The following is a 26,330-nucleotide window of genomic DNA, read 5'->3' as shown; positions in this document are numbered from 1 at the left end:
GCTAAGTGCACCCTGCTTTTGAACATCCCCTTTCACATAACTCTAAATATACATTCTCTGTTGTCAGCAGAACCAAAAATATACAACAAATTATTCTCTCAGGCAGTGCCATGGCAAGGAAGTTTTGCGCCCAGGGCAAAGCCTGCCCTCGCCCCCTGCACAGATCTGGGGAGCACATGGTCCCCCCATGCTTGCCTGGGAGTGCATGCAACAGTGAGAGCTGCCCTCCCCCATCCCACACCCCACTCTGGCTGGGCAGCATTTGTTGATACCCCCTTCGGGGGGGTGGGAGACAGTCATGCCGCTTGCCCCCACCTTGCTATGGCACTGCTCTCAGGCCACTGCCTGCCTCCCACCTGTGACCTGAACTATTAAGGATCCACCTGAGGCACAAGGCCCCTTGGTGCCCTTCTTTCCCAGCTATATAAGCTGACATGCAAGGAAAGATCGGCCCCTTGAAAATCAGAAGTTGCCCCGGCAGTACCAATAACTGTTGCATGAGGAAGATGCACCCAAGAGACTGTGTTATCTCCTTGTTCACAGTCAGATTGGGGCAGGGATGGTGGAGAGGGAGAGAGGAATGAGAGCATGGAGGCTAGTATCAGGAAAGAGAAAGGGTAGGAGAGCTATCTAGTCCACAAAGGTTCTTATCCCACTCTCCTTACTGTAGCATCTAAGCATCTTCTAACAGTACCTCACTGTTGCCTGTGGTTGGTTTTTATTCTCCTTTCCCCAGAGGGAGGACTGTGCACACAGTAGAGTCTTGTATTAGGTGGGTTTTCTTTCCCTTCTTTTATTAACTAATCCTCACCCTGCTTAGGTATTTATATTATAGAAGGCAGGCCAATGTAGTGTGCCTTGAAAAGGTTTGTAAAAGAATTCCAAAGAGAGCCCCAAAGAAAGCTGTCTACAGCAGGTAGCCTTTACCTTGATCATAGAAAGCTCCATTCTGCCTGAGGAGGGTATCGATTGATTAATTAAATAATTAACTAGATATACCAGTCTCCCAAAGGATGCGCTGTGTTGTTTGCAGTAAAAAAACAGATACGTTATAAAGACAGAACAAATATTAAAATAATTACGTAACAGAGCAAAGCCCCTAGACAATGCCCCAAAACTTAAGCACGCTGCTGAAGGCCTGCCCAGAGAAAAAGGTCTTACAATGCTTCTGGAAGGTGGCCAGGCTTAGGCTCTAAAGGATCACTGGCTGGAGCGGGTTATAACTGTTTTCACCAAACAAACTTGCTGCACAGATGTACTTTGAAGAGGTTGTTTTTGACTAAGCTTAGGGATTGTGGTGGAATGCAAGGGAGGAAGCAGTCCCTTTGGTACATAGAGATCATAATGTTTATGGCCCTGTAAGTCCAAGACGGCACCTTAAATTATGTTGGGAAAGCTACTGGAGGCCAGTGCAGAGCTCAGAGCACTGGAGTGTTGTGCTCCTGTTGACCCAGTCCCATGAAAAGGTGGGCTGCTGTGTTCCTGAGTGTTCCTCGAGGGCAGCCCCATGGAGAGCTCGTTGAAGCAATCTAGTGTTAAGGTTATGAAAGCACAAACAATGAATGCCAGAGCTGAATTTGAAAGAAAGGGTCACAGCCTTCTCCCATGGTGGAGTTGGTGAAAGATGTTCCTAGACACTGTCACCCCCTGGAGATCTAGGTGCAGTGAAGGATCCAGGAGCACTTCAAGCAGTGAGCCTGAGGAATAAAAAGAAGTTGAACCTCATCACTGATAGGTGTCCCAGTCCCCCCCCCAGGTCTGTCTACCACCATCACCTCTATCTCATCTGGATTTATTTTCAATTGGTTCACCTGCATCAAGTCCCCACCTGTAAGTGGAAACTGGGCAAGAGACTGGATTGGATGAAAAAGAGACAAGGATTGGGGGGGGCCAAGCATACTCATGACACCTCACCCCAAACTGCTGCACAATCTTGCCTAGTGGCCTTAGATGCACATTGAACAGGAGGGGTGATAAGGTGGAGCCCTGGGGGACACCAGAGGAAACATACTCAGGGGATGATGAGCACTCACACATGCACACCCTCTGGGAGCTTCCTGCTAGTAAAGAGAAGAACCAATTAGGAGCAATCCCACAAATACCCACCAGGTCATGTGCATGCAGGAGACTGAGAGGGAATTTGATAAGTCTTCAAATATTGTAAAGGCAATTAAAGAAGATGGTGATGGACCAGTGGTTCTCAACCTTTTTTTTTTTTACACTCTAGGTAAAAAAAGAGTAGGTAGCCACCGCCCCACCATTAGACTAGACTCCCTCCTTGGACTCAAAGTACCCCTTGGAAAATGCCAGCTCTTAGCTTTTATTCAGTTTTTCACTATGGAAAAAGAATGCAGAAAGACCACAGCAGGGCAGACTGTTTTTGACACTGTGGATTCCTACCTGGAATTGGGTTTATCTTTTGAATCATGTCTGCACACCTGACAGTGATAATACTGGGTGGCATCCCACAACACCCTTGACAAGATCTCAAGGCACCCCAGGATACCATGGCACCCTACTTCAGTATCAATGAGACAGACTCTTTTCTGTGGCCATAAGGGACAGGAGTAAGAGCAATGGCCTCAAACTGCAGCAGAGTAAATTTAGGTTGGAGAAAAGAAAGAGCTTTTTGACTATTTGGGTGTCAAGCAATGGAACAGACTACCTGAAAGGTTGTGGAATCTCCATCCCTGGAAATTTTCAGGAGCAGACTGAACAGACACTTGGGATGGTTTAGTCAAGGATGAGCCTGACTTGAGTAGGGGGCTGCACTAGATGACCTCATGAAGTCCCTTCCATCCCTACTTTCTTATAATCTTGAACTCTGACTCTGCAGTTAAATGGGTGGACTCATTCTGATGGAGCCACTTTCTGGGTGTGACAACCTGGATCAATCAGGCCATTGATCACCCAGAACAGTTTTCTCATATGACACTCTGAAGATGTAGCAGCAGTGGAAAAGAAACATTCTGTCACTGCCATAGCATAGTCCTTTAAAAAGGACCTATGCCAATGTTGGTTGACTTCAGCACAGACTGAGAGCCAGCTGCATGCTGACTTACTATGTGTTGATAATCTGTTGATCATCTGGGACTACTTGTGCAGGTGTTGTCATTATGGGGTCAGATAGAGGGCTTCTGAACAGTGATGGAAGACAAGGGAGGACAGTTAAATACGGGCAAGCTGGCACAATTACTAAGGGTCCCTTTGCCCTAAAGTAAGTGTGAGGGTTGGGGGAGTTTTGTATAGGGAAACTCATTTTGTAGTAAGATGTACAAAAACAGTGAAACAAGCACATGGCCTCTTCTATGCATCTTTGTCTGCAAATCCTCCTGTCTCCACCCTATGATACTGTAGCCCTTCCTCACTGAGCTTGGTTGCCAATGGAAGATAAGATATTTGGTACATGGAGATTATTTTTCCATATGTTTGGAAAGTACCAAAAACACTTTGGCTGCCATATTATAAAACATAAATGGCTAACAACAATAATAGTGTAAGGAGCTTACTGTGAATGAATCATGATAACTGAATTGAAAACATCTAGTTATGTTATAAACTACAGGTATAAGGACTCATCCCTAAAATGCTGCAGTAGAATGGCAGCTCTATCTAAACACTTGCCTCATTTTCCCCTCTAATTTTATGTTAGAAACAGATGAGAATTTTACTTTTAAGCAATAGGCTTTTGAAGGAAATGATTGAGTGCACATCATAAAAACAGGTTGGTATACACATATACTCTACATATTTCACTTTTCCTGTCCAGAGTATTTTTATTATCTTTGCAATAGTTTTATACTTCTCCTGTGGCATATCAGATAGAAGCTGCTATGGGACCCAATCAAATCCAAAGAGACTGTTCCAAAAGAGGAGAAAAATGTAGTTTAGAAACACTGCATAACAGGCCAACATGAAACCTCAAAGGAATTTTTACACAGTTGAGTGATTCAGACATCGTAAGTATTTTTTTTTTCTTCTTTCTTCCTCAATAGGCTGGTAAGGTCCATGACGTACTGTAACTGCCACCTGAACTGCCCCAGAACTACTTGGCACACCTTTGATTAATACAGTTGAAGTGCAGTCCTAACATTTTCCTTTATTACCGTTCACAACACTGGCAATACAAACGTGTCTGAGAACTGGTTTAAACAACACTGAGACTTTCTTTTGCATGGTTATGTAGAACAGTGTTGCAAAATTTCCTGGCCACTTACCTATGCTGGGCTTTGTGAATTCAACTGCTTTTCAACAGAACAAGAGAATGAAAGAGAAAACTGGTCTCTAATTAGAGAAATAGTTTGGAATAAATACATACTATGGCTTTTCTTTTTAGAGTGCCTCTACTTGAAAATTAGAATGTTGCAGTTGTATTCTAAGTGGAACACGCAGACTTATCTTAGTTGCATTTGTAGCTATGGGTATTTAAATCTCATTCTTCAGAAATAATTTTTGTCTGAAACAATCCATATCCATTCCCAATGATGGTACAAGACAATTGCCAAGCCTATTATGGGCTGAGATGTTTGTGGTTTTACCTTCCTCTTGAAGAGGTTTTTGCTGTCAAAGCCAAGAGACTAGACGGTCCAACAAACTGATCTGGTATTTAAAAAAGTCCCATGTTTCACTACAACTGTAGTACAAGTGTCAGCAAGGCATATGGGGCCAGAAGCTGCCTATTAGGTGCATAAATGAATTTAGGCACCTGAGTGCGAGTCTGTTCTATATTGAAAAACAGTTAATCAAAAAGTAGATGGGTCTTCCTTCTACCTGCTGCTTTTTTGTAATTAAGGGTCAGATGATGCCGTGACAGAAAAACAGATCCATTAATTAATTTGTAGAACCTGAACAGGGTGAAATAGAATTACACTTATGTATTTAATAGGGAGAAGAGAATCTGGCCCATGGTACAGACACAGCCTCTTCAGTGGCAAACAAAAGGCAGCTCACACAAGAGCTTACAATAAATAAAACTTATTTAAATTATTTTAGATGTGAGAGTCTGAAGGATACCCAGGGGCTGGCCAGGGGTGACTTGCAGCCCCAAAAGGTTGATACAGATGGGTGACTGAAGAATTAGATCTTTGGAGACCAAGAAAAGTCATGAACCGATATGGACCATACGGTATTGTAGGCCTGAAGGTGCCTTAGCAAAATGCTTAGCATAAGGAACATAACTTTGTGCCTTTAGGAGTGTGCGAAGAGGGCCCTATTCAATTCAGATTTGGCCTGAATCAGGGACAGTGATTCGATTTGTTGATTCGGATCACTGTTCCTGATTCGATTCATTTGAATCCGAATCTGAAGATTTGATGCTGATTTGGAGAATCAGTGATTCGGACATAGACACAGCTTTAAAAGTTTTTTCTACGTACCTTGAGGTACCAGCACAGCTTCTGAACACTGATATGTTGGGGCAGATGGAGCTTCCCACAGGAGTGCGGGGCGTTCCCCACATGCTCAGCGGCAAACCCAGAAGTGGACCAGAAGTACTTCTGGTCCACTTCCGGGTCCACTGGGGACCGTGCAGGGGGGCTCCCCCATGCCCTTTCCCAGCTCAGTGATTGGCCACGGGGGGACCCTGGGTGCCCTCCCAGACCAAGGAGCCACCAGTCGCTGAGCTGGGGAGGATGCAGGGGGCCCCCTTGCGCGCTCCCCAGTGGACCCGTAAGTGGACTGGAAGTGCTTCTAATCCATTTCCAGGTCTGCTGCCAAGCACACTGGGGAGCCCTGCATACTCCTGTGGGACACTCCATGTGCCCCAGCATCGCAGCATTCACAAGCCACCTGGTACCTAAAGGTATGTAGAAAGGGTCCTCTGATTCGATACAGATTCAGAAATTTGGCCACTGAATTGGGCCAAATCTCCGCCAAATCGAATCAGGGACTGAAACTTTGCACAGCCCTACTTATCATAACTTTAGCAGGGACCTGCTGAAGGCAAAAGCGGCGAGGGGGCCTGATCCTTTTTTCTCCTGCAGAGCCTGCCAGTGGCTGGGGAGTAAGCTGTTGGCACACTGAGCAGCCCTTGGGTTGTGGGGGGTCCCCAGTCCTTTCCTCCATGGCAGTGGCACACGCCAGGGCCACCTGGGCAGGCTGCTAATAGGCTGGGTGCTCCCTCAGCTTGGGGTCAGGGAAGAGTTGGATCCAGCCAGTTGCTGCCTCTGAGCTGGGGCAGCACCCAGCCCAAATGGCCCTGGGGGGTGTTGCCACCGCAGAGGAAAGGACTGGAGTCCCCCACACCTCAGGGTCTGTTTGGCCCACCAGCAGCTCACCCCCTGGTCATGGGCAGGCTCCACCAAAAAAAAAAAAAAAGAATCAGGCCCCACGCCATAACAGTGATGGAAACCCCTAAACTGAAATGGTGGGTTTCAGTTAAAAAGTCACCATTTCAATTTGGGGGGCATATAATGCAACCCTAAGGACTAAACCCTGGTCATATGTGTACAAGTGCCCCATGTCAGCGAAAAAGTTAAGAGAGGATGGGGTATAGCAGTCCAAGACAGCAGGATACAGATGGCAGCCTAGCAGGAAAATGACCACTGTGAAAGCTGACTGATAGATATTTATAACATATGAAACATACAGAAACGAACTCTAAAAAAAGTGTACAAGACCTAAGAAAAAACTTAAAGTTGAAGAAAGCAACACACAGGAAAAGAAACAACAACAAGCATTTGAACCCTGGTGCAGTGAGGGATGCCTGGCCAGCTGAACTCACTGTATCCATCTGAAGGCTCATGTAAAAATATCTATATTGACTGTTAGGGCTTGCTTAGAGTTAAGTGACATATTTAAAGCCTTGCTTAAATATAGGTATTGCTTATGTATTCAATAAATTAGGATTTGAAGCCAGACTAGTCTCACCGATCAAATCATTTCCATTCACCCCACCCCTTAACTAAACTTAGTACAACAGACTTAGCAAGGTAGTAGTCATAAACAGGAAGAGAAGCATTAGTAGATCTGGATTAAAGCTTTTTTGGGAACCGAGAAGATATCACTGGATTGTAGAAATCTAATATGACATCTGCGTTTAATATAAGGGCTAGAAAAGATCCAAGCAAACTACAAAACAGCAAGGCTGATTTTAGCTTTGGGGAAGACAATACTGAAGAACAGAACCATGACGGAGGAGAACACTAAGTAAGGAAATTTCAGTTCCAAGCTGCCAAAGTTTTAGTGTAAACAAGAACAAAAGAAACAATATTATAATTGTGAAAAATGACTTGATGGCATTGTAGTTGGAACAGGTCCACCATGAGACATTCATGTTTGATAGATCATGCAGGATTGTTAAGAAACCAGCCTATTTTACCAAATTTCTGATGCAGCACCATATGTTAAAGATTAAGGACCTGATTATCAGAAGAACTGAGACCCCCCCAGAATCTAATGGAAATCAGTGGGAGCACGTCTGAAAAATTAAGTTCCAGATTACACGCTGAATCGTATGAAGCAATTCTCACCCCTAGGGAGACTGGCTTTAATAAAAACTCAAAACCATTTTTGATTAATTGAAACCATTTTGTAAGAACTATTTTTGCTAGAAAAATAGACAGTTTCCACCTGTGAACAAATAGCATGGGATTCCCTCCCCACTCTCCTCCCCCTCTGACACAAACTTTTCCTTGCTCAGACATATTCACAAAATGACAAGCTGTCCTTATGCAAAATTAATAACCCTGCTTAGAAGACCCTAGAAAACATTAAGATGTCACTTATGGAAAATGGCCAGAGAGAAGATGTATAAGACATGAAACTATTCACAAAACCAAACAGCACAGTGGTTATCAGGACTCCCATCCTAAGAGTTTTTGCCTGGATAAGAATAGAGTAGAAACTGAGTAAGACCACAGATTTTGGCCCAGTGTGGGATCCCATGCAAGAGTAAATGACAGCAGATGTTAAGAATGCAAAGGCCATTTGTGAGTGAAAGTACTTTTGGGAGGGAGAAAGATGCCAGATATTACAAAAGAACCTGGAAGGTGTTTGCGCGCAGGAGGGGGAGAGGTAGGCTGAAGAAAATACTATCTGGATCTGAACCATTCATGTTTTTATAATCAGTTAAGGCTGATTTTGTAGATCAGTGTCATAAACTAAAGGTAGGTTGAGGCACATGTGAAATGCAGAGCTGCTGAAAACAGAGAAGGTAGAGGTGTAACAAAGGATGAATGCAATGCAAAATTCAATTTTATTAAGAACTAAATTAATGTAACTGCTACTGCAGGAGTATATCTGGCCAGAAAAAGAATTACTGCAATGGGAGAAAATCTCCGTTGAGAAATCACAATGGAGTACCGATCTGTAAAACAGCCATAATTGTTTACCTCGCAGCAGAGGTCTGCATATATGGTGGGTACTTTGAGAGTCTAATATTAAAGTCACTACAAGGGCCAAAGTACTTGATGGGATTTAGAAGAGCAGTAGCTTCATAGCTGACATGAATTAGACTTAGTGCAGGATCTAACATAGCGATTCTCAACCAGGATGTTGGGGCACCCATGGGTGCTACAAAATCCTTTGAAGGGTGGTCATGGAAGTGTGAGGAGCTAAGTGAGTTGTGAGGTGATAAGCAGATAAGGGCAGAATCAGGATCCAGGCAGGAGGAGAAAAGCAGATAAGGGGAGGCTCAGGCTCTCCCTGGCTGGCTTCTCCTCTGCCGACTGCCCAGCCCCTCTGCAAGTACTGTAATAAATACCGTACTTTTTGAAATGAGATGCTGCTCAACTCACAATTCACAGTTATGGAGGGGTGCCTTGAGACTAAAAAGGTTGAGAACCACTATTCTAACATCCATCAAACTGCTCCTCAGTGCCAACATGTGGTCGTTGGAAGAATTCAGAACTGACCGAATATGGATATGTGATATGTACTTTCCAAGTTAGCTGCATCATTACAAGCATGGTAGCATACAATATTTTTTGCATTTTCCCTCAAACTAAAATACTCTGAATGTTATTTTTGATAGCTCTCCAGCTGAGGAGGCCAAGGCACTCTTCACTTAAGGAAAAGCACTGGAGAATACTGGGCGCCGGGCATGTCTGGCTATGAGAGAATGGAACAAGACAAAACGTGTCTGCATCTTGGGCAAATGCATGGCAGTTCATAGCAGGCCAACAAAAGGAAACAGCACACGAATATCAGGATGTTTCATGCAGGTGGCTATATCAGAACGCAGCTGATTGTGCCACACTGAAAGGAGTATCTTCCCTACAGTAAAACAGGGTTCAAATATAATGCCATGCTCTCAGGATGCCTTGAAATAGCTTAAAGTCTCAAACAACCATAAAACTGGACTATATATTAAAAGGTAGTGCCTTGACTGACATCCCAGGAACCATTGGGAGGGGCGCACGGGACGAGCACAAAGTAAGTGTAAATTAGTGGGTCACTCACTAAGATACCACATACATTATTTTTCTGGATCTCATATTGCCAAGGAACTTTAGAAGAGGAAGTAGACAGCAGTTTCATTATTCTTCAGAATCCAAGCAAGCGTGTGCTTTACAACCTGGTTTTCAAAGCTGCAATTACAAATTTATTTTAGTTTCCTCCAAAACAAGATGGATGAATCGGAGATTTCTTTTGTCAGCTCCTAATCACACAGGCTTCTTCACTGTCCAGGGTGATGATGTCTAGGCGATGCCTTTACCTTTCCCTTACCTTTGCCTTCTTCCACCCTGCATCTGATTTGGTTTCTAGTTTCTGCTGACTTGAGGGACTGGAGACAAGTGCTTGAAATCCAGCTCTGAAATATTTGTTTTAACAGGTGACTTAAAGGAGTAATTTCAGTGCAATGCATGGAGATTGTCACTACATGCATTTCTCAGGTACTCATCTCTGTGCCACTTGTATTAATGAAGTCAACAAGGCTACTCTCCTTGCTTCCTATGAAAAAAATGTATTTCCACTCATCTGTGAATGCTTGCAACAGAGCTTAACCAAACTGAAACATCCTCCCAGAAAATCTTTGTGCTCAGAAACATCCCAGGAGAAAGACTCCTCAATTGAATTCATAGAACAGGAATAATGTAGACAGTAGCAGCACAAGCTCCCACACATATTACTAAAAATGCACAAGAAATTCTGTATGTAGTAACATGAGATGCATATCTGTTTTCTCCTTAAGCTCTTTTCTGTGCATGAAATGTTCTTCCCATGTCAGCTCTACCACTACCATCAGTCCCTTCAAATCTCTCTTAAAAGCCCCCTTACTCTGATGTCTACATGAAATGAATCTAATCCCACAGAAAGCTATTTTTACAATGTTTTCCCTTCTGTTTGGGTTTTCTAGTGAATTGAATTATTAAGTTTGAATTACAGTAATACAGTGATGTGAGACCGTTTTGGGCAGGGCACTGCATATGCACATAATAAGAAACAGTCCCTGCCCTGAAGAGCTTTAAACAACCTAATAAGAGAAAACTAAGATAGATAAGGGAAAAAGAGACAAAGAAATGAAAGGTCATGGTCACTGGACAATATCAGGACTAGGAATAGAACCCAGGACTCTGAACACCCATGACAGTGCCCTGCTCAGTGGACCATGCCAAACCTTTTTAAGCTTTAGGGGTGCTTGTACATGACAGCTGTCACCATGACAAGAATTTCCTTTGTGTAGCTTAATAGCGTCACACATTACACGTGCGCGAGGTTTGGGGGAGTTTCAAATGAGTCTGCAGTGCTGCAAACTAAATCACATCCCCATGTAGTTTAGTTTGCAGTGTTGCTACTTGTAACATTGCAGCCTTTAATTTGACAGCGTTTCCCCCCGCTGTGGGAGACATGGGCAGGCTCTGCTGAAAAAAGGGATCAAGCCCCTTGCCACTTTTCCCTTCAGCAGAGGTGCCTGGCAGCTGCAGGCACTTGCTGAAAGCAGAAGCAGTGAGGGGCCTGATCCTTTTTTTTTTTTTTTTGTGGAGCCTGCCTGCCTTTTCTGCAGCTGGGGGGCAAGATGCTAGCAGGCTGAGTGGTCCTTGAGCTGCTGGGGGCCCCAGTCCTTCCCTCCATCGTGGTGGCACCCCCTGGGGCTCCCAGGTGGGCTGCTAGTGGACTGGGTGCTGCCCCAGCTCAGAGGCAGCACCTGGCCAGATCCAACTCTTCCTCAAGCCCACCAGGGCTTCCTGCGTTCCGTGCACTGTCCCTACTACCTTCCCGCCATCTGGGACCACCAGGAATGGGCTGGCTTGCCCTTGGGGCAGCGTGGGGAGGTGGCAGGATGGTGGCTGGATGTGCTGGCATCTGGAGAAGGTGGCAGGAATGGTGCACAGGGCACTGGAAGCTCAGGCAGGCTCAGGGAAGCTCAGGCTTGGCAGGATTCCAGTGCCCCATCCACTATTCCCGCTGCCAGCATACCCAGCTGCCCTCCTGCCATCTCCCTGCGCTGCCCAGGACAGGCCATTCCTGGGCAGAAGGAAGGTGGTGGGGACAAAGCACAGGGTGCTGGAAGCCCTGGCAGGCTCAGGAAAGAGTTGGATCAAGCTGGGTGCTGCCTCCAAGCTGGGGCAGCACTTGGCCCACTAGCCACCTGCCTGGGTGGCCCCAGGGAGTGTGCCACTGTGTAGGGAAGGAACAGGAGCCCCCACAATTCAGGGGCCACTTGGCCTCCCCAGCAGCTGGCCCCCCTGGCCGCACACAGACAGTCAAGTTTTATTTAAAAAAAAAAAAAAGGATCAGGCCCCTCACCATAACATGACAGAAAAATTTAAACTGTTTAGACCTCAGGGTTTTATTCTATGCCCCACCATTTCAATTTAGGGGCATAGAATAAAACCCTGAGGAATAAGCCCCCATCACGTGTACAAGCGCCCCTAGAACCTTAGTGTCTCTAAGACTACGTGCTGTTTGAAGCAAGGACAGCCATCAAACCCAGTCTTTTGACGTGCATTAAAAAGTTTTTATTCTGTACACTTTCCTAGATGAAAATGATGATAATAAAATGATCCTTTTCCTGTTGAGTCACAACAGACATACTGAAGATCCCTACTTCAAGGAGCCAGGGAACAGTTTTATGACTCAAGTACTGCTTAACAGCCAGCAGCATGGAGGATTAGGTGGCTGCTGTTGAGCCTGTAATTCTGACCTAATCTTATTACAGACTTAAATTATCATGACTACAAGGGCTGTAAAGGATCTGAAATGGAAGGGATTTGCTTATGTGAGCTGCCACAGTAACAGTAAACTTAATTTGTTATGGGTGGAAAGCTAAATTGTCTTATGCTGACAAATACAGTAGCTTTCTTTTAGTCCTTAAAACTGGATAAACCTGACTTCTCAGCCTTGCCATGGGGCTGTCAAAACCAACTACATATCTTTGCACTGAACCCGTTCCCTTTTCAACCTTCTATACATCTCTCCTGTGGTTATTCAGAGCTAAGCTGAGGCACAGAGAATGCTCACAGGTCACAGCTCTGCTTCAAAATACTTGTATTTATTAACGGTGGCATTTTCCCCACAACATGAATATAAACAAGTATATCAAGTTCACATATGTGCATGCTTCAAAACAGTTCTGACAAGTAATGTCTTGCAAGTGAGAAGCTTGTCTAACTTTATCCCAGCTACCTAGCTGGTCCAATAAAAGATAACACTCTAAGAAATCCTTGCCTCGCATATTTTCTGGACCATCATAGGTCCAACATTACTCTTACACTATCAAAATACTCCACCATTTAAAATTCTAATTATTTATTAGAATCCATGTTATCTGAGAGACAGGTCTGATTCCAGATGTTTATCCCTCCCCCCTAGGCTCTCAGAAATAGCCTAAAATTCTTGGCTAGTGAAAGTCAGACAAGTGGTTTCAAGCATTTTCAAACTGCATTACTGAGCTACTGCACAGCATCACTGTAGAAGCCAGGCCAACCAGCCCAGCCGAGCCCAGCTTTATGCAGCTCCCTGGTCTAACTCATGGCACTTCACAGAAAGACCATGAGTTAGATTGACCCTCCCAATCCAACTGTTTGCAGCCTCTTCCCCTAACACTACCCTTTTCATCCTAGCTCTGGTGCTGTCTCATGATGGGAGGGGGAGAAGACAGGGGAAGAAGGTCCATTCTGGGTGTGGAGGGGAGGCTCCAATCCACCTGCTGGCAAATCCCAGCTGGAACTCCTTTCCCTTTTCCCATCCTGAGACAGCACGAGGGATGGGGCTGGGCTGCTTCAACCCAGGCTTGCTCCTGATGTGCACTAAAAATGTTAATGAAGGTGCTCCATTTTGGAGCGTCTTCATCTGAACTCTTATCAGGGTTCATTTGTCACATGACCAGGCACTTTTTAAAGCCTTCTGCAGCCATGCACTTCTGTCAGTGCATGGTTATAGAGCACTTTCAGTTGTCAACTGCACAACAAAACATCATTTCTGTCAGCAGTGTTTATTTTGGGTGTCACAAACCACATCCCTTTCTCTATTGCACTCTTCCCCCTGCTCCACTCACAACAAATTCCCTTGTTCCTTTTTTGGCTTGTTTTCTCTGCTTATGATTAACGTGCCCTAGTGCTAATGGAGAACAAATCAATGAACTAAGAGCCACAGTCCCAGACTGAACTAAATATTGTCAGCAAATCGTGAGTTCCTCTGGACCTTGAATTTTGGAGATTCAGGGAGACAGGCTCAGTGTAGGAACTCTGTGTCCTATTATCAACGTTAAGAAGAAAAGCAGTATGGCTGAGAGGGAAAGATTCTGTTGTCAAAGCCAAATGATCCTTTCTATGAGGGGATGGGAGGGGGTGGAAACAAAAATGGCTTCTTGTCTGAATGCCAAATACCAAAGCACAAGACTAGAACTCTCTTCTATGCTCTCAATCTTACTATAGGAACAAAAAAACTGGATTCAGTCAGATTTTTGTAATTTAATGGCTATACTTCACTGCCATCAGAAAATGCATCAAATGCTGGGTGTTTCATGCCATAGTTTAGGTACAAAGTGATTCAGGAGGGTGAGATACAGCTCTTCCCAGAGGACAAACACATCCTTTTACTTCATGGTGTAACATTAAGGCAATGTTCTCTAATTGTTGAAAACTGTATTTTCAATACCGGAACGCTCATCTGTTTGCTTGTGCAACGTGTCTACTGCAAGGTGTCTGAGCATCTGTAACTCCCACTGGTTACATGCACACAAAGCCGGCTGCATAAACCAGCTGGTATTCATCTCTGTGGCTGTGAGAACTGCTGTTTCAGCTTGCTGCTGGAACCCAGGCAGTTAATACCACTTGTTTCCCCCACTCTACCTACCCCTGAAATCAGGGTTTTTAGTCCTTCCTGGTGTCTGAAACTGGCAGCAGGAAAAAAGGGTAGAGTGAGCAATAGTGGTATTTTTCTGTGTGTTTTGAATTATAAGGAAAGTTAACACTTATCTTTACATAATCATTAAGGATTAAGCTTTAGTAATTTGTAAAGAATCTTGCTACTAGATTTTCTTTATAAGAGGTGATAGGCTTTCTTTAATTGGGATTGTCATTCTCTTTGCCAGAACAAAGACTAAATCTCTTCAAAATGGACACAGAACTTGAGGGCTGAGACAATGGCAAAATCCCTGATGGCTACTCAGACTTGTGTTTTTGACCTTTTATTTTTTATAGAGAAAAAAAAATCTCTTTCCAACCAGAATTACAATTCTGTCATTTTGTTCTTGCTTGTAATTTGATATTTAAACTGAGAGATGACAGATCATCTAAATTAAATACATCAGGAAATTTCTTATTTCATTACCTTGTATCAGGCTTTAGGTTTTCCACTGCAGAATGAGTTTGATTTGTAGTAATAATTGACTGGTTTTTCCCAGTAGGTGCTCCATTTTCAGTTGATACAACCTCATACTCTGAAAAGCACAACAGAAACTTGCATTTAATAACCACTTGCAAATCTCCCATTCATTGTTCAGACCTCTCTCTTCTTATTCAATTTCCTTCTTTTTGCCTGTTTTCCCTAGTTACTGTCTTATATATCATATCTGCAGTCCACCATGAGTTTCCTTGTTTGTACCTTAAGCTGACAAAAGCTTCTGTTCCAAATATCCAGTTTTATGAAGTACTGAATGCTTCCTCTGACCTTCTTCCCCATTTCAGTGAAAGAAATTATAGGTTCTTAGAACATTACAGAGGGTTCTCATGAATCAGAGGCAAATCCAGGAGGACATGGCAGTGTGGTTGCATCCCTTTTCAGTTGCGTGGCACAAGCATGGTGTGTCAGCAAAGCTCCTGCTGGCATTTCTGAGTTCACTGATGATTGGCACAGGCTCTGGCCAGAGCCCCCCACTTTTTTCTTTTTTTTTTACACAGCTCCAAAGCCCAGCAGCTGAGCATTGCCACTACTCACTGCCTCTCATCCCTTGTTGCTGAATTCAGGTGTGGGAGAAGAAGGGAAGGCAAACAGCAGCAATGCTCATCCCCTGCGCTCCAGAGCTATGTGACAGTACGAGCTCTAGTCAGAACCTGTGCCAATCGACTGGTGAATTCAGAGCCCTCACAATATGTGAGCCCAGCTTAGTGTGGCATGGCCATACCCCTCTGCCTATGTTAGCATCTTGGTGGTTCAAACCCTAAACAGCCAGTAGGTACTAACATTCTGCAGCTGAAGTTAAGAGACAGCTCAGAAATCAAAGTACCATCTTAGAAGAACTGAAGGGTAGCAACATGGAGCCCAGGGCCTGCATTTTCAAGACTTACATTAACAAAATTCCCAGCTCTGAATTTAATGCATGGATGTGTGACAATTTGGCTAATTTGCCTAGCCTATGTAAAAATGTCTTCTCTGTTTATAAAGGAAACCTAAACAACAAACACAAATAAACAGCTCTGCAACCATGCTTTTATGTCGCAATAATGTTCATCAGGGAAATGTCGTCAAGGTACATTATTCTAGGAGCCTTGAAAAGATGCTGCTTTTACTTTAGTTTTTCAAGGGAAAATAAAGTCGCCTGGACACAGGAGGAGGGGTGGATGTCGTATACCTGGACTTCAGGAAGGCCTTCGATACGGTATCCCACCCCTTACTGGTGAACAAATTAAGAGGCTGTGATGTGGATGACTGCACAGTCCGGTGGGTGGCGAATTGGCTAGAGGGTCGCACCCAAAGAGTCGTGGTAGATGGGTCGGTCTCGACCTGGAAGGGTGTGGGCAGTGGGGTCCCGCAGGGTTCGGTCCTTGGACCGATACTCTTTAATGTCTTCATCAGCGACTTGGACGTGGGAGTGAAATGTACTCTGTCCAAGTTTGCAGATGACACAAAGCTATGGGGAGAAGTGGACACGCCGGAGGGCAGGGAACAGCTGCAGGCAGACCTGGATAGGCTGGACAAGTAGGCAGAAAACAACAGGATGCAGTTCAACAAGGAGAAATGCAAAGTGCTGCACCTAGGGAGGAAAAATGTCCAGCACACCTACAGCCTAGGGAATGACCTGCTGGGTGGCACAGAGGTGGAAAGGGATCTTGGAGTCCTAGTGGACTCCAAGTTGAACATGAGCCGGCAGTGTGACGAAGCCATCAGAAAAGCCAATGGCACTTTATCGTGCATCAGCAGATGCATGACGAATAGGTCCAGGGAGGTGATACTTCCCCTCTATCGGACGCTGGTCAGACCGCAGTTGGAGTACTGCGTGCAATTCTGGGCGCCACACTTCAAGAAGGATGCGGATAACCTGGAGAGGGTACAGCGAAGGGCAACTCGTATGGTCAAGGGCCTGCAGACCAAGCCCTACGAGGAGAGACTAGAGAAACTGGACCTTTTCAGCCTCCGCAAGAGAAGGTTGAGAGGCGACCTTGTGGCTGCCTATAAGTTCATCACGGGGGCACAGAAGGGAATTGGTGAGGATTTATTCACCAAGGCGCCCCCGGGGGTACAAGAAACAATGGCCACAAGCTAGCAGAGAGCAGATTTAGACTGGACATTAGGAAGAACTTCTTCACAGTTCGAGTGGCCAAGGTCTGGAACGGGCTCCCAAGGGAGGTGGTGCTCTCCCCTACCCTGGGGGTCTTCAAGAGGAGGTTAGACGAGTATCTAGCTGGGGTCATCTAGACCCGGCACTCTTTCCTGCTTATGCAGGGGGTCGGACTTGATGATCTATTGAGGTCCCTTCCGACCCTAACATCTATGAATCTATGAATCTATGAAAGAGTTAACTCTTTGACTCATGGCAGAATTGATACAACATTTAACCCTTTTTAGAATGAATGTTATTGTTAGTAATACATTATCTATAGCACTTGCTTATGGTTAAAAGTAGACAGCTTTTAAGTATGTTGTTGAAACTTTGGTTCTTCAGTATTTCATTTGAAATTTACCATAGTTTATATCAATAAACCAAAGCACTGCTAAGCCAAAATATTTCTTTCATAGGTCTTGTACCACTCATCCTTCATTTCTATTGATTTAAAGTTCCTGGACCCTATGATGACATATTATTGGCAAAAGCTGTTCTATTTAAAACGAAGATCTGGAAATTGCTCTTGCAATTAACAGGGCATTTCAAATTTATGACATGCTAAATTCTCATTTTGATTTACAATGCTTGACAATTTATATTTCCTGAGCTTCCACAAATTTCCAAAGCTGAAGTTTCAAGAACTTTAATTCATAACAGCACCTTCTATCCATCTTCCTGATGGAGATTACTGTCACTTGGAAATTGCATTGCTTGATATATACAATTTTCAGAAGACTTCTGTATCATTCTTTGCTGCAGCCTTAGAGGTAGTTGCTATTTATTTATTTTTTTAATCACATAATAGATACTGTAAGCAACTACTTATCAAATAATGTAAGCTGATATTAAATTAACATACAATGTAATAATTAGCACTTATGTACAACAACATATTATACAATAGTAATTAGTATTCATACAACCCTATAAGGCTAGGCAAGAAAAATGGGGTCCATGGAATCATTGGCTCAGCTCAGGGAAAGTGAAGTGCATAGTTATGCACTCTTAGGGCGACCTCCTGGGAGATACTGCACATGCAAGGAGGCAAAGTGCTTTCTCTGGTCCACTACTTGCCATCTTCATTGGGAATTGCACACTCTTCAAAGAGCAACTTAGTCTACCCAGGCAACCAACCCATTACCCTACTGAGAAGTGAGGGGGAGATCTAGGGTCCTTCCACTGCCTACCCACACATACAAACACACACACAGAGGTGGTATCCCAAGTCAGCAATCTATTGTCTCTGCCTTAGGTTGAGGCTAGAACCTATTTTGCCCTCCACCTACCTAGCAGTGGAGAAATGAAGAAGTGGTGTCTTACTTGCCCCACATGGATGAATAAGATATAGGAACAATCTGCCCCTAAATGTTCAGCTTTTTCTTGCTTCCCAGACCACACAATCCTCATTTACACTCCCAGAACACTGCAGCGCACACGGGGTTGGGAGGGAACTGTGGAAAGGTAAAGCCAAGGATGCTAGAGCCCCTTCAACACTTGCTGAGGCCTAGACATTCCAACACATTTTTATCAAGTCCCATAAAACTGGCATATTATCTGTTACAGGGAAAACAATGTGATTTCACCTCTGGAGTACAGGGAGGGAGGAACTAGCTATTTTTCTTCTCTGCTGCAGTTCTGTTGTGATGGATTTAAAAACAAGTGGGGAAAAGAGGATCTGGTAAGACAAATGAATCCCTTCTGCCAGGTGCTGAGCAGTTTGAAACCAATGGGAGCAGACTACTCTGCAAAATTGAGGACTGTGATGCAACCTGAACACATTTGGAGCAACAATGAAGGCTAGAGTTTGCTGAGCATCTTGCTCCCATCAGATCTCTGGTCTCAAAAAAGCAAAGTTGAACCCCCTTTTATATATCCTGCCCCACTAATCTGCATTAATTTTAACAGCCCTCCTCCCCTTTTTTTTTTTTTTTTTTTTTTTAGGAAAGCACTGAAAGCTTTAGGAGCTATAAGCTCCAATATGGAAAGTACAGCAAACTCCTTTAGAAGCCACTGGCTAATAACTGTGGCTCATTGTGCTGGTGTCTTGGTTTTGCTGAGAGGATCAGTAGCTGCAGTGTCTGGCAAACCAGGAGACTTGTTGCTTTGTTCCAGAAACACAGCTGACAGCTGTGGAATGGAAATTGCAACTGGAAATTGGAAAATGGAATTTCCAGTCAAGGAATTACTTAAATACCCAGTGTTTGTTGAAACTGGCACTCTTGGGTATAGATCAGCCTGTGGCTGATACAGTCCATGTTTGGGTTGAAGCTGTAGCAATAGTAAAACCAGTGGTTGAGGGGAAAAATATATGTCAACATTCTCATTTGGATGGCAACTCACCATACTATCCAACACAAAGCTATGGCAGCCCTCTTTCCAACAATGCTAGTGCAATGTTCCTTGCTAATGCTCCGCTGCTGTTTACTATTAGGTTGAGGCGATACCTTCAGATCACTGGAGGGAAAAATAATACCTTATTTTCTGTATCACATCGATATCCTTTCTGTACCACAACTCTGGTGAAGCACAATCCAGAGCTCCGCTGTTCCTCCTTAACAGACAACCTCTGCACACTATTTTTGATGACCTCTGCTAACATGATACTTCTGAATACATTACTTGTTCTTTTTTCTTCCTCCAGGAACTATATCTATAGATAGGAACTGATATTCTCTCTCATAAGGGGCTTCTAAATGACCAAGTTTATTTGGACAGATGAAGCTTCAGAGAGGCTCCAGTATATTCCTCAACTGCTCCAACCATGTGTTTCTGGGGCCTCCACTTTCCAGAGTAGGCCTGGACATGACAGCTTCCTTTTAATCAGAAGCTTATGTCCCTCCCTGAGGATTTTGAGCAAAGACTGCTAAGGGAAAACAATCCTGTGAGCTGGGAAAATTCAAAGGCATTGATGTCCCAGTTTTAAAGTAAAGTTCAAGGTCTGTCTGAATTTACAGCTCAATTGAGCTTAATAATTGTCAGGCTACTGTAATAGTGTTGATAACTGTCTGGAAAAGGTGAAAGTAGCCTGACTGGTGATAAAATACATTTTAAAATGGGCATCTGGGATTGCAAGAAATGAGGATGATGGAGAAGTTATTTATAATTAAAATAAATCCATCAATCCATCTATAATTTTCAAAACTTGGCATACTACTTTTCCCCTATTTTCTCTTTTCCTGCTACTGCTTTTCCATTTTTTTATTTAGACAACTGGCATCTTAAATATTTTCACTTTCATTAGTTCTCAAGACCAGTTCGTTGTCTTGACTAGAAGATAAAATATCACCAGCAATGGAATTCAATGTTGGAAAGAATAAAACTATCACAACACATTTATTAGTGACTTTATAATTATCCTTACTGCCAAAGTGCCAATAAAACATAAACCATCTATAAAATTTAACCACATCTATAACATTAATGTATACAGAATTATGTATTAGCTGATAAAATGGACAGGGCCCAATTTTGTGCCCCCTGCTCAGACAAGCAGGAGCTGGGGAAGTCAATTTAACTAACCAAGTGCTACTAAGAGCAAGTAGCAGAATGGGTCTTTAAGGAATATTCCTATAAATTACACGTTTTTAGAATTAAAACAGCACAGCCAGTGCCATCATATAAACCATATTGAGGTGGATTTTCAACCTCATTTACCCTAATAGCTCCAAGAAGAGCCATTACTTGAATTTTTGGCATCCTTTCCTTTCTTGTGTCCTTGTAACAAGGTATTTAGCAGAATTCATTGGAATCTGACCAGGCCGTGCCACGAGTGCTTCTGCTATGGCCTCCAACTCTCCACCTCTGGGCTTCCAGATATCCACCCCAGTGTTCACGCCACCAGAGCAGGGTGCATTTTTGATGTAATGCCTAGTGACTGCCATTTTTATTACGCAGCATCGAACCTTAAAATAGGATCAAAATATACGCTAAAGAAAGGTGACATGAAAAAGGGAAGTACTGTTCATTTTTAGATGTGAATGTTCAGAATGTTTGTGTCAGGAAGGTTTCTCAAGAGGATAATCTGTGAAAAGCAAAGGCAGACCACACTAAACTTTACAGCGGGAAAAAAATCTACGGACCTGATGCGAATGGATAGCTCATGGGTATGACAATGGGAAATCAAGCTACTTATTTCTAGATTAGTCACTTCAATATGATCCAGGTTACATGGTGATCCAAAGTGCTCACCCTTGGATGCTCATTAATATTCATGATGCACAACAAATCCAGTGTGTTAGTTCAGTTCCTTTTGAAGGTAGATACTGGCATCACCCAGAGATCATCATTCTGTCACAAGCCAAAGTTGTGGTTTTTGTTTGTGTGCACTTCGGCACTGCTAAATTATTTTTCCCGCCAAATTATAGTTTCTTTGCATGGTGGAGTTCTCTGCTGTGGAGGGGAGCTCCGGGTGCAAAAGGCTTTCCCACCGTTTGTATTTAGATTCGCGCCACATTATTGGCCAATTCTAAATGTAGGCATATGTGGCAGCTAGCTATTGGCTTGCTAGCCATACAAAAGGCTTGGGTAGCTTCTGCCCAAGCCGGAAAGAGAGGAAAACTGGAGAGATACAGAACTCGCCAGGAGGACGAGACTTCGCGCTGTGTGAAGATCTCTAAGCGATGTGGACCCTTGCGGACCCAGCGCGCCTCTCTTAAGCAGGCAATAGAGGCTTAATATCCGAACCCACGGAGCTTTAACAACTCCGGAGGGGGGAACAAAAGAACGAACCGCCTCCAGCCTCTCCCTGTCGCCGAGCACAATCCAAGATGTATCCCTTTCCTGTAAACCCAATTTTCAAACCCAAGGAGTCTTAACAATTCCGGGGGACCAGGGAACTGAACCCAATTTTCGAGCCCACGGAGCTTAAACAACTCTGGGGCCTGGGAACCGGATGGCCCACGGAGCTTCGAGAACTTCGTGGGAAAGAATTGCCGAACCCGCGGAGCCTAAACAACTCCGTGGAAAAGAACTTGTCGTAGTCCTCCAACGAGGATTTAAGCGGAGCTGCACCTGGAAAGCTGTCCAGCCTACACCACTACCATCTTTGGGTGTAAGTAAATAATCTTTTAATCAACCACTACGTATTTGTGACTAATTCTAGCTCGCCACCGGTTTTCTCCGACCCCGCGTGCCCGGGCTGCTGGCCACAGCCTGCGTGTGCAAAGATGGGCCGCGGATCGCCCCCCCCCCCCAACTCGCACTTGGCGGCGGGATCGGGGCCCGGCCCACACACATTCTACCTGACACTATGTCTGAGAGTCTCCCATACAGAAAGACCAAGGATAGAATGAGCTGCAGGGAGAAAATATCAAGGTAGTTCTTGTTGGTCTGAATGGAGGGTCCCAGGTAGAGTGCCATGCTCATGCTGCAGGTATAGGTCGAGCACCCTTTACCTACAGTGTCCAGGCAAAGAGTTAGCACAGGATTTCTGTTTCCAGGACTATGATTCTGGTACTTTTCACTAGGACTAAACTCAAATATTCACTGAACCTTGCAGTTAGCAATGTTGAAAAACATCTGACTTTTAAATATTTTAGAACCTTAGTAACCTTTTAAGATGATATCTGGGAAAAATCTCACATAGGCAAGTTCTGAGTATCAGCGATGCTGCTAAGCTATCAAACCAACAGCCCACACATTTCTGCTGCAATGCAGAAGTGGTACATGAACACCAGCAGCAAAGGGGTTCATAGATGCTGTTCACAGCTTTCATGGAACCTGGGAGGTGTGTGAGCCCTGTTTTGGTTATTGCTTGTCAGACTTTTCCATTAATGAACTGGAATTTTGTTTAGGAATACCTGATATTTCAAAAGCTCTCAGGGATCATGTTAGCAAACAAGCAATCTCAAAAAGAGGGATTATGCTATTTGTTTCTAAGGCACTCCCAGAATTTCTGGATAAAACCACTGTATACGTAAATCAGAAGCATACAGATTGGAAAAAGTCCAACCCCCACACCAAACCCCAAAAGATTACTGAAGACTTAAGTGTGTCCAAACCAGTAATTCTCAACTAGAGATCTTTTTTTTTTCGGGTGCCCCAGGGTGCCACACAATATTAGCACTGTTAGGTGTGCCAACACCTATAACATGATTCACAAGAGAAACCCAGAGATTTCAAATAGGAATTTACACTGTCAAAAACCTCTGACCTGTTGTGGTTTTTGAGGTCTTTGCAACAGAAGAACTGCTTTATTATTTTTTCCATAGTCAAAAAACAAATAAAAGCTAAGAGCTGGAATTTTCCAAGAAGTGCCTTGAGTCAAAAAAGATTGAGAACCATTGGTTCAAACTAATAATTAATATCAGACTGGTGCCAGTATGAAGTAATACGGTGTGGTTTTTAGACACTGGAAGGCAGTGACTTCTTCCCCATACAGAAAGTGTGTTGGCTGATTCACACTAAGTAAATAAGCAAAGATGTTTTGAAGTGAAGACTGTAAGAGGGACAAAACTAGCTGCCAGACAGAAATGTACCTAGGTCCCAGAATTTTAGTACCTGGCATTAAACATACTTGTAGGGGGAAAAATGAAAATAACTGTCTATAGGTTTGAAAGTATCTAATATGATATTGACCTAAGAAGAGCCAAAGTCATTGACTCTCTGACAGACATTAATGTCAATCATCTTATAAAAGATGTCCCTCATTTTTCTGTAGACTGAGGGAGAAATCTTTCAGCTGTCCTGAAAATGCATTCATGTTCAGGGAAAGCCTAATATTATGGGACACCATAAAGATTCAGAGGAGGGAATATGCTGGGGGTCTGTCTTCCTTGCCATTGAGGTATATAGGCTTAATAGCTTTATTCTGACCTGGCTGGGTAGGTGTACCAGAAGGTGGAAGCGGCAGTGGAGAGGACACACTTCCCCTACGCCTGTTGAATCATTTCACCTACATGTGCTGTATATACAAAGAGAGGCCACCTAAATTATGTGTGTCCTTGCTTCTTCAGGAAAGAAGTTTGAATTTGGCTCCAATTACACAGATTTGGATTACTTATATAGTCAAAGAGACTACAGTAGTCTTTTTTGTAAAGCTCTGCAAACAACTAATTTTTTTGGTTCTGTGATCAGACTGGGGTGTGGGAAGGAATTCTGGAACAATCCAAAAACCATTTTTTGAGAATATATGGAAAATAGTAATATATATTAGTAATAGTAAGTTCTATCTATCTATAGATATATAGAAATACATCTATATCTCTATATCTATAGCTTTATCTCTATAGCTATAGAGATACTCTATATCTATAGAAGTACTTTCAGAAGTACTAAAGTGCAGCACAGTACAGGCAGTTACTGCACCGTGTGTGTGGCACAGACAGATTTTGCCACTACATTGCCATAGCAGCATGCTATACCAGGGAGTGTGCTGCTACGACAGTGGATCACAAGTAGATCCACATGATAGCTATGTCGCCATAGCATACCGTATGGCAACGTAGGGTCACACCACCCAGGGTGACCTGTAGACACACACTATATCTATCTATCTGTCTGTCTATAATAGAGAGAGAGACATCAATAGATAGATAGATAGATAGATAGATAGATAGATAGATAGATAGATAGATAGATAGATAGATAGATTTAGAGAGAAAGAGAGAAAAAGACTATTTTCCAAATATTCCCCCCAAAAGTTGGTGTATATATATAACACACACACACACACACACATGCACACTTATATACACATGCTCTGGTCTGAGGCTTTTTCAATTCAAGCAAAGGCAGTTTCACCTGGGTCAAAGAAAGATATGAAATAATTCAACCTACCTCCCAGGTGAGCACCTTAACCACCAGACTCTACGCTGTTCTGGGGTGGTTTGGTCCCAGTAGCATGAGCTGAAGCTGTTCTACTTTGTAGAAATTACTTAAATAATCATTTAGGCAGGGACCCACACGTCCCACTTTTGGTTCACATTTGGGCTTGAGTCATTCTAACTTTCTCTCACACACACAGCTATCACCATAAGACAGCCATCACCATTTAAAATAAAATCAATTACATATAGATGAAGTAGAACACAGATGATAGTAAACTGACCGGTAACTGTGTCGTTGTCTGGTTTTTCCCAGTCCAAGATAACAAAGGAAGGGCAGCCTTCAACAGTCACCACAGTGAGGTTAGTAGGAGGATTTTGTGGAGGATGAGCAGGTTCTTCCTTGCTGCCACCTTCCTCTTGTGGGAAATATTCAAGTGAACTTGTGATGGAACATGGCACATCTTCCTCTTTTTTCATATACTTGACATGAGGGGCTAAGAGAAAAGTTACTTCATTCAAGTACTGAGTAACAGAACTAGCTCATGCTTAAAAACTCCACAACTTTTAGTTAAGAGCACAAAAGAGGACATCATCCATGAAAATCATATTCAAAATCTAACACAAATGCTGAAGAAAAGAAGCAAGATGCAACTTTCAATGTCTAGTCACCTTTGTACCTAGTTTACACACTGTGCTTGGTGCAAAAAATTTAACTCAATGCTTGCCGCACATTTTTAAATTTTTCTCTAATTCAGGGGTGGGCAAAATTTAGCCCGTGGGCCAGATGCGGCCAACCAAGCCATTTTATCCAGCCCACGGGGCCCATAAAAATTTAGAAAATTAATATTTATCTTCCCCTGACTGCCTGTCATGAGGCCTTTGATGGCTTGCCAAAACTTAGTAAGCAGCCCTCCACCTGAAATAATTGCCCGCCCCTGCAGTCTGATGCCACTGAACAGAATAATGCCCAGTCCAATATCCCAATGCCAGAGCCTTCATGCATCCTGTTTTGCAATGGCGGTCATAGTCCTGGGCACTTGATGCCATTGGGATAGCATCCCACTGGAATCCTGGTGTGAGGGACGCTGCAAAATCTTCTGAGCTCCTGTCACAAATGGCAGAAGGTTTTATCTGTTCTTACAATGACTGGCAGAATGGAGGCCTGATCCTGGTCTCAAAAAAGCAAAGTTGAACCCCCTTTTATACATCCTGCCTCACTGCAGTAATTTTAACACCCCCCACCCCCTTTTTTTTTTTTAAAGGAAAGCACTGAAAGCTTTAGGAGCTATAAGCTCCAATATGGAAAGTACAGCAAACTCAATTAGAAGCCACTGGCTAATAACTGTGGCTCATCATGCTGGTGTCTTGGTTTTACTGAGAGGATCAGTAGCTGCAGTGTCTGGCAAACCAAGAGACTTGTTGCTTTGTTCCAGAAACACAGCTGACAGCTTTGAAATCATTCCTTAAATCTTAAGTAATGTAGTAAAATGATACCTGAAGATGAGAGTGCATTAGCTTTGAAATGAAAAAATGTATTAGGTTTCTAATGATATATCTATTGTCTATATATTCTAGAGAGAGAGAGATTTAGCTGCGTTAGTCTGAAGATAGGCAGAAATCAGGGCAAGGTGGCCCTG

At 43.5% G+C, this 26,330-nt stretch overlaps 1 protein-coding gene across 13 annotated transcripts in view; it reads right to left on the bottom strand.

Moving 5' to 3' along the window:
* ABI3BP (ABI family member 3 binding protein) overlaps positions 1-26,330 on the bottom strand; it is a 295,005-nt gene that overhangs the window by 23,785 nt on the left and 244,890 nt on the right. For all 13 annotated transcript variants that reach the window (XM_059720568.1, XM_059720572.1, XM_059720574.1 and 10 more), the window contains 2 exons: positions 24,975-25,187; positions 14,716-14,824 (listed from right to left, as the gene is read on the bottom strand). In XM_059720568.1, the coding sequence (XP_059576551.1) occupies positions 14,716-14,824; positions 24,975-25,187 (322 nt within the window). The remainder of the gene's footprint in view (positions 1-14,715; positions 14,825-24,974; positions 25,188-26,330) is intronic.

The sequence above is a fragment of the Alligator mississippiensis genome, chromosome 1 (genome assembly GCF_030867095.1).
Source record: "Alligator mississippiensis isolate rAllMis1 chromosome 1, rAllMis1, whole genome shotgun sequence".
In the NCBI taxonomy this organism is placed as follows: Eukaryota; Metazoa; Chordata; order Crocodylia; family Alligatoridae; genus Alligator; species Alligator mississippiensis.
This window is presented reverse-complemented; position numbering and strand designations above follow the sequence as displayed.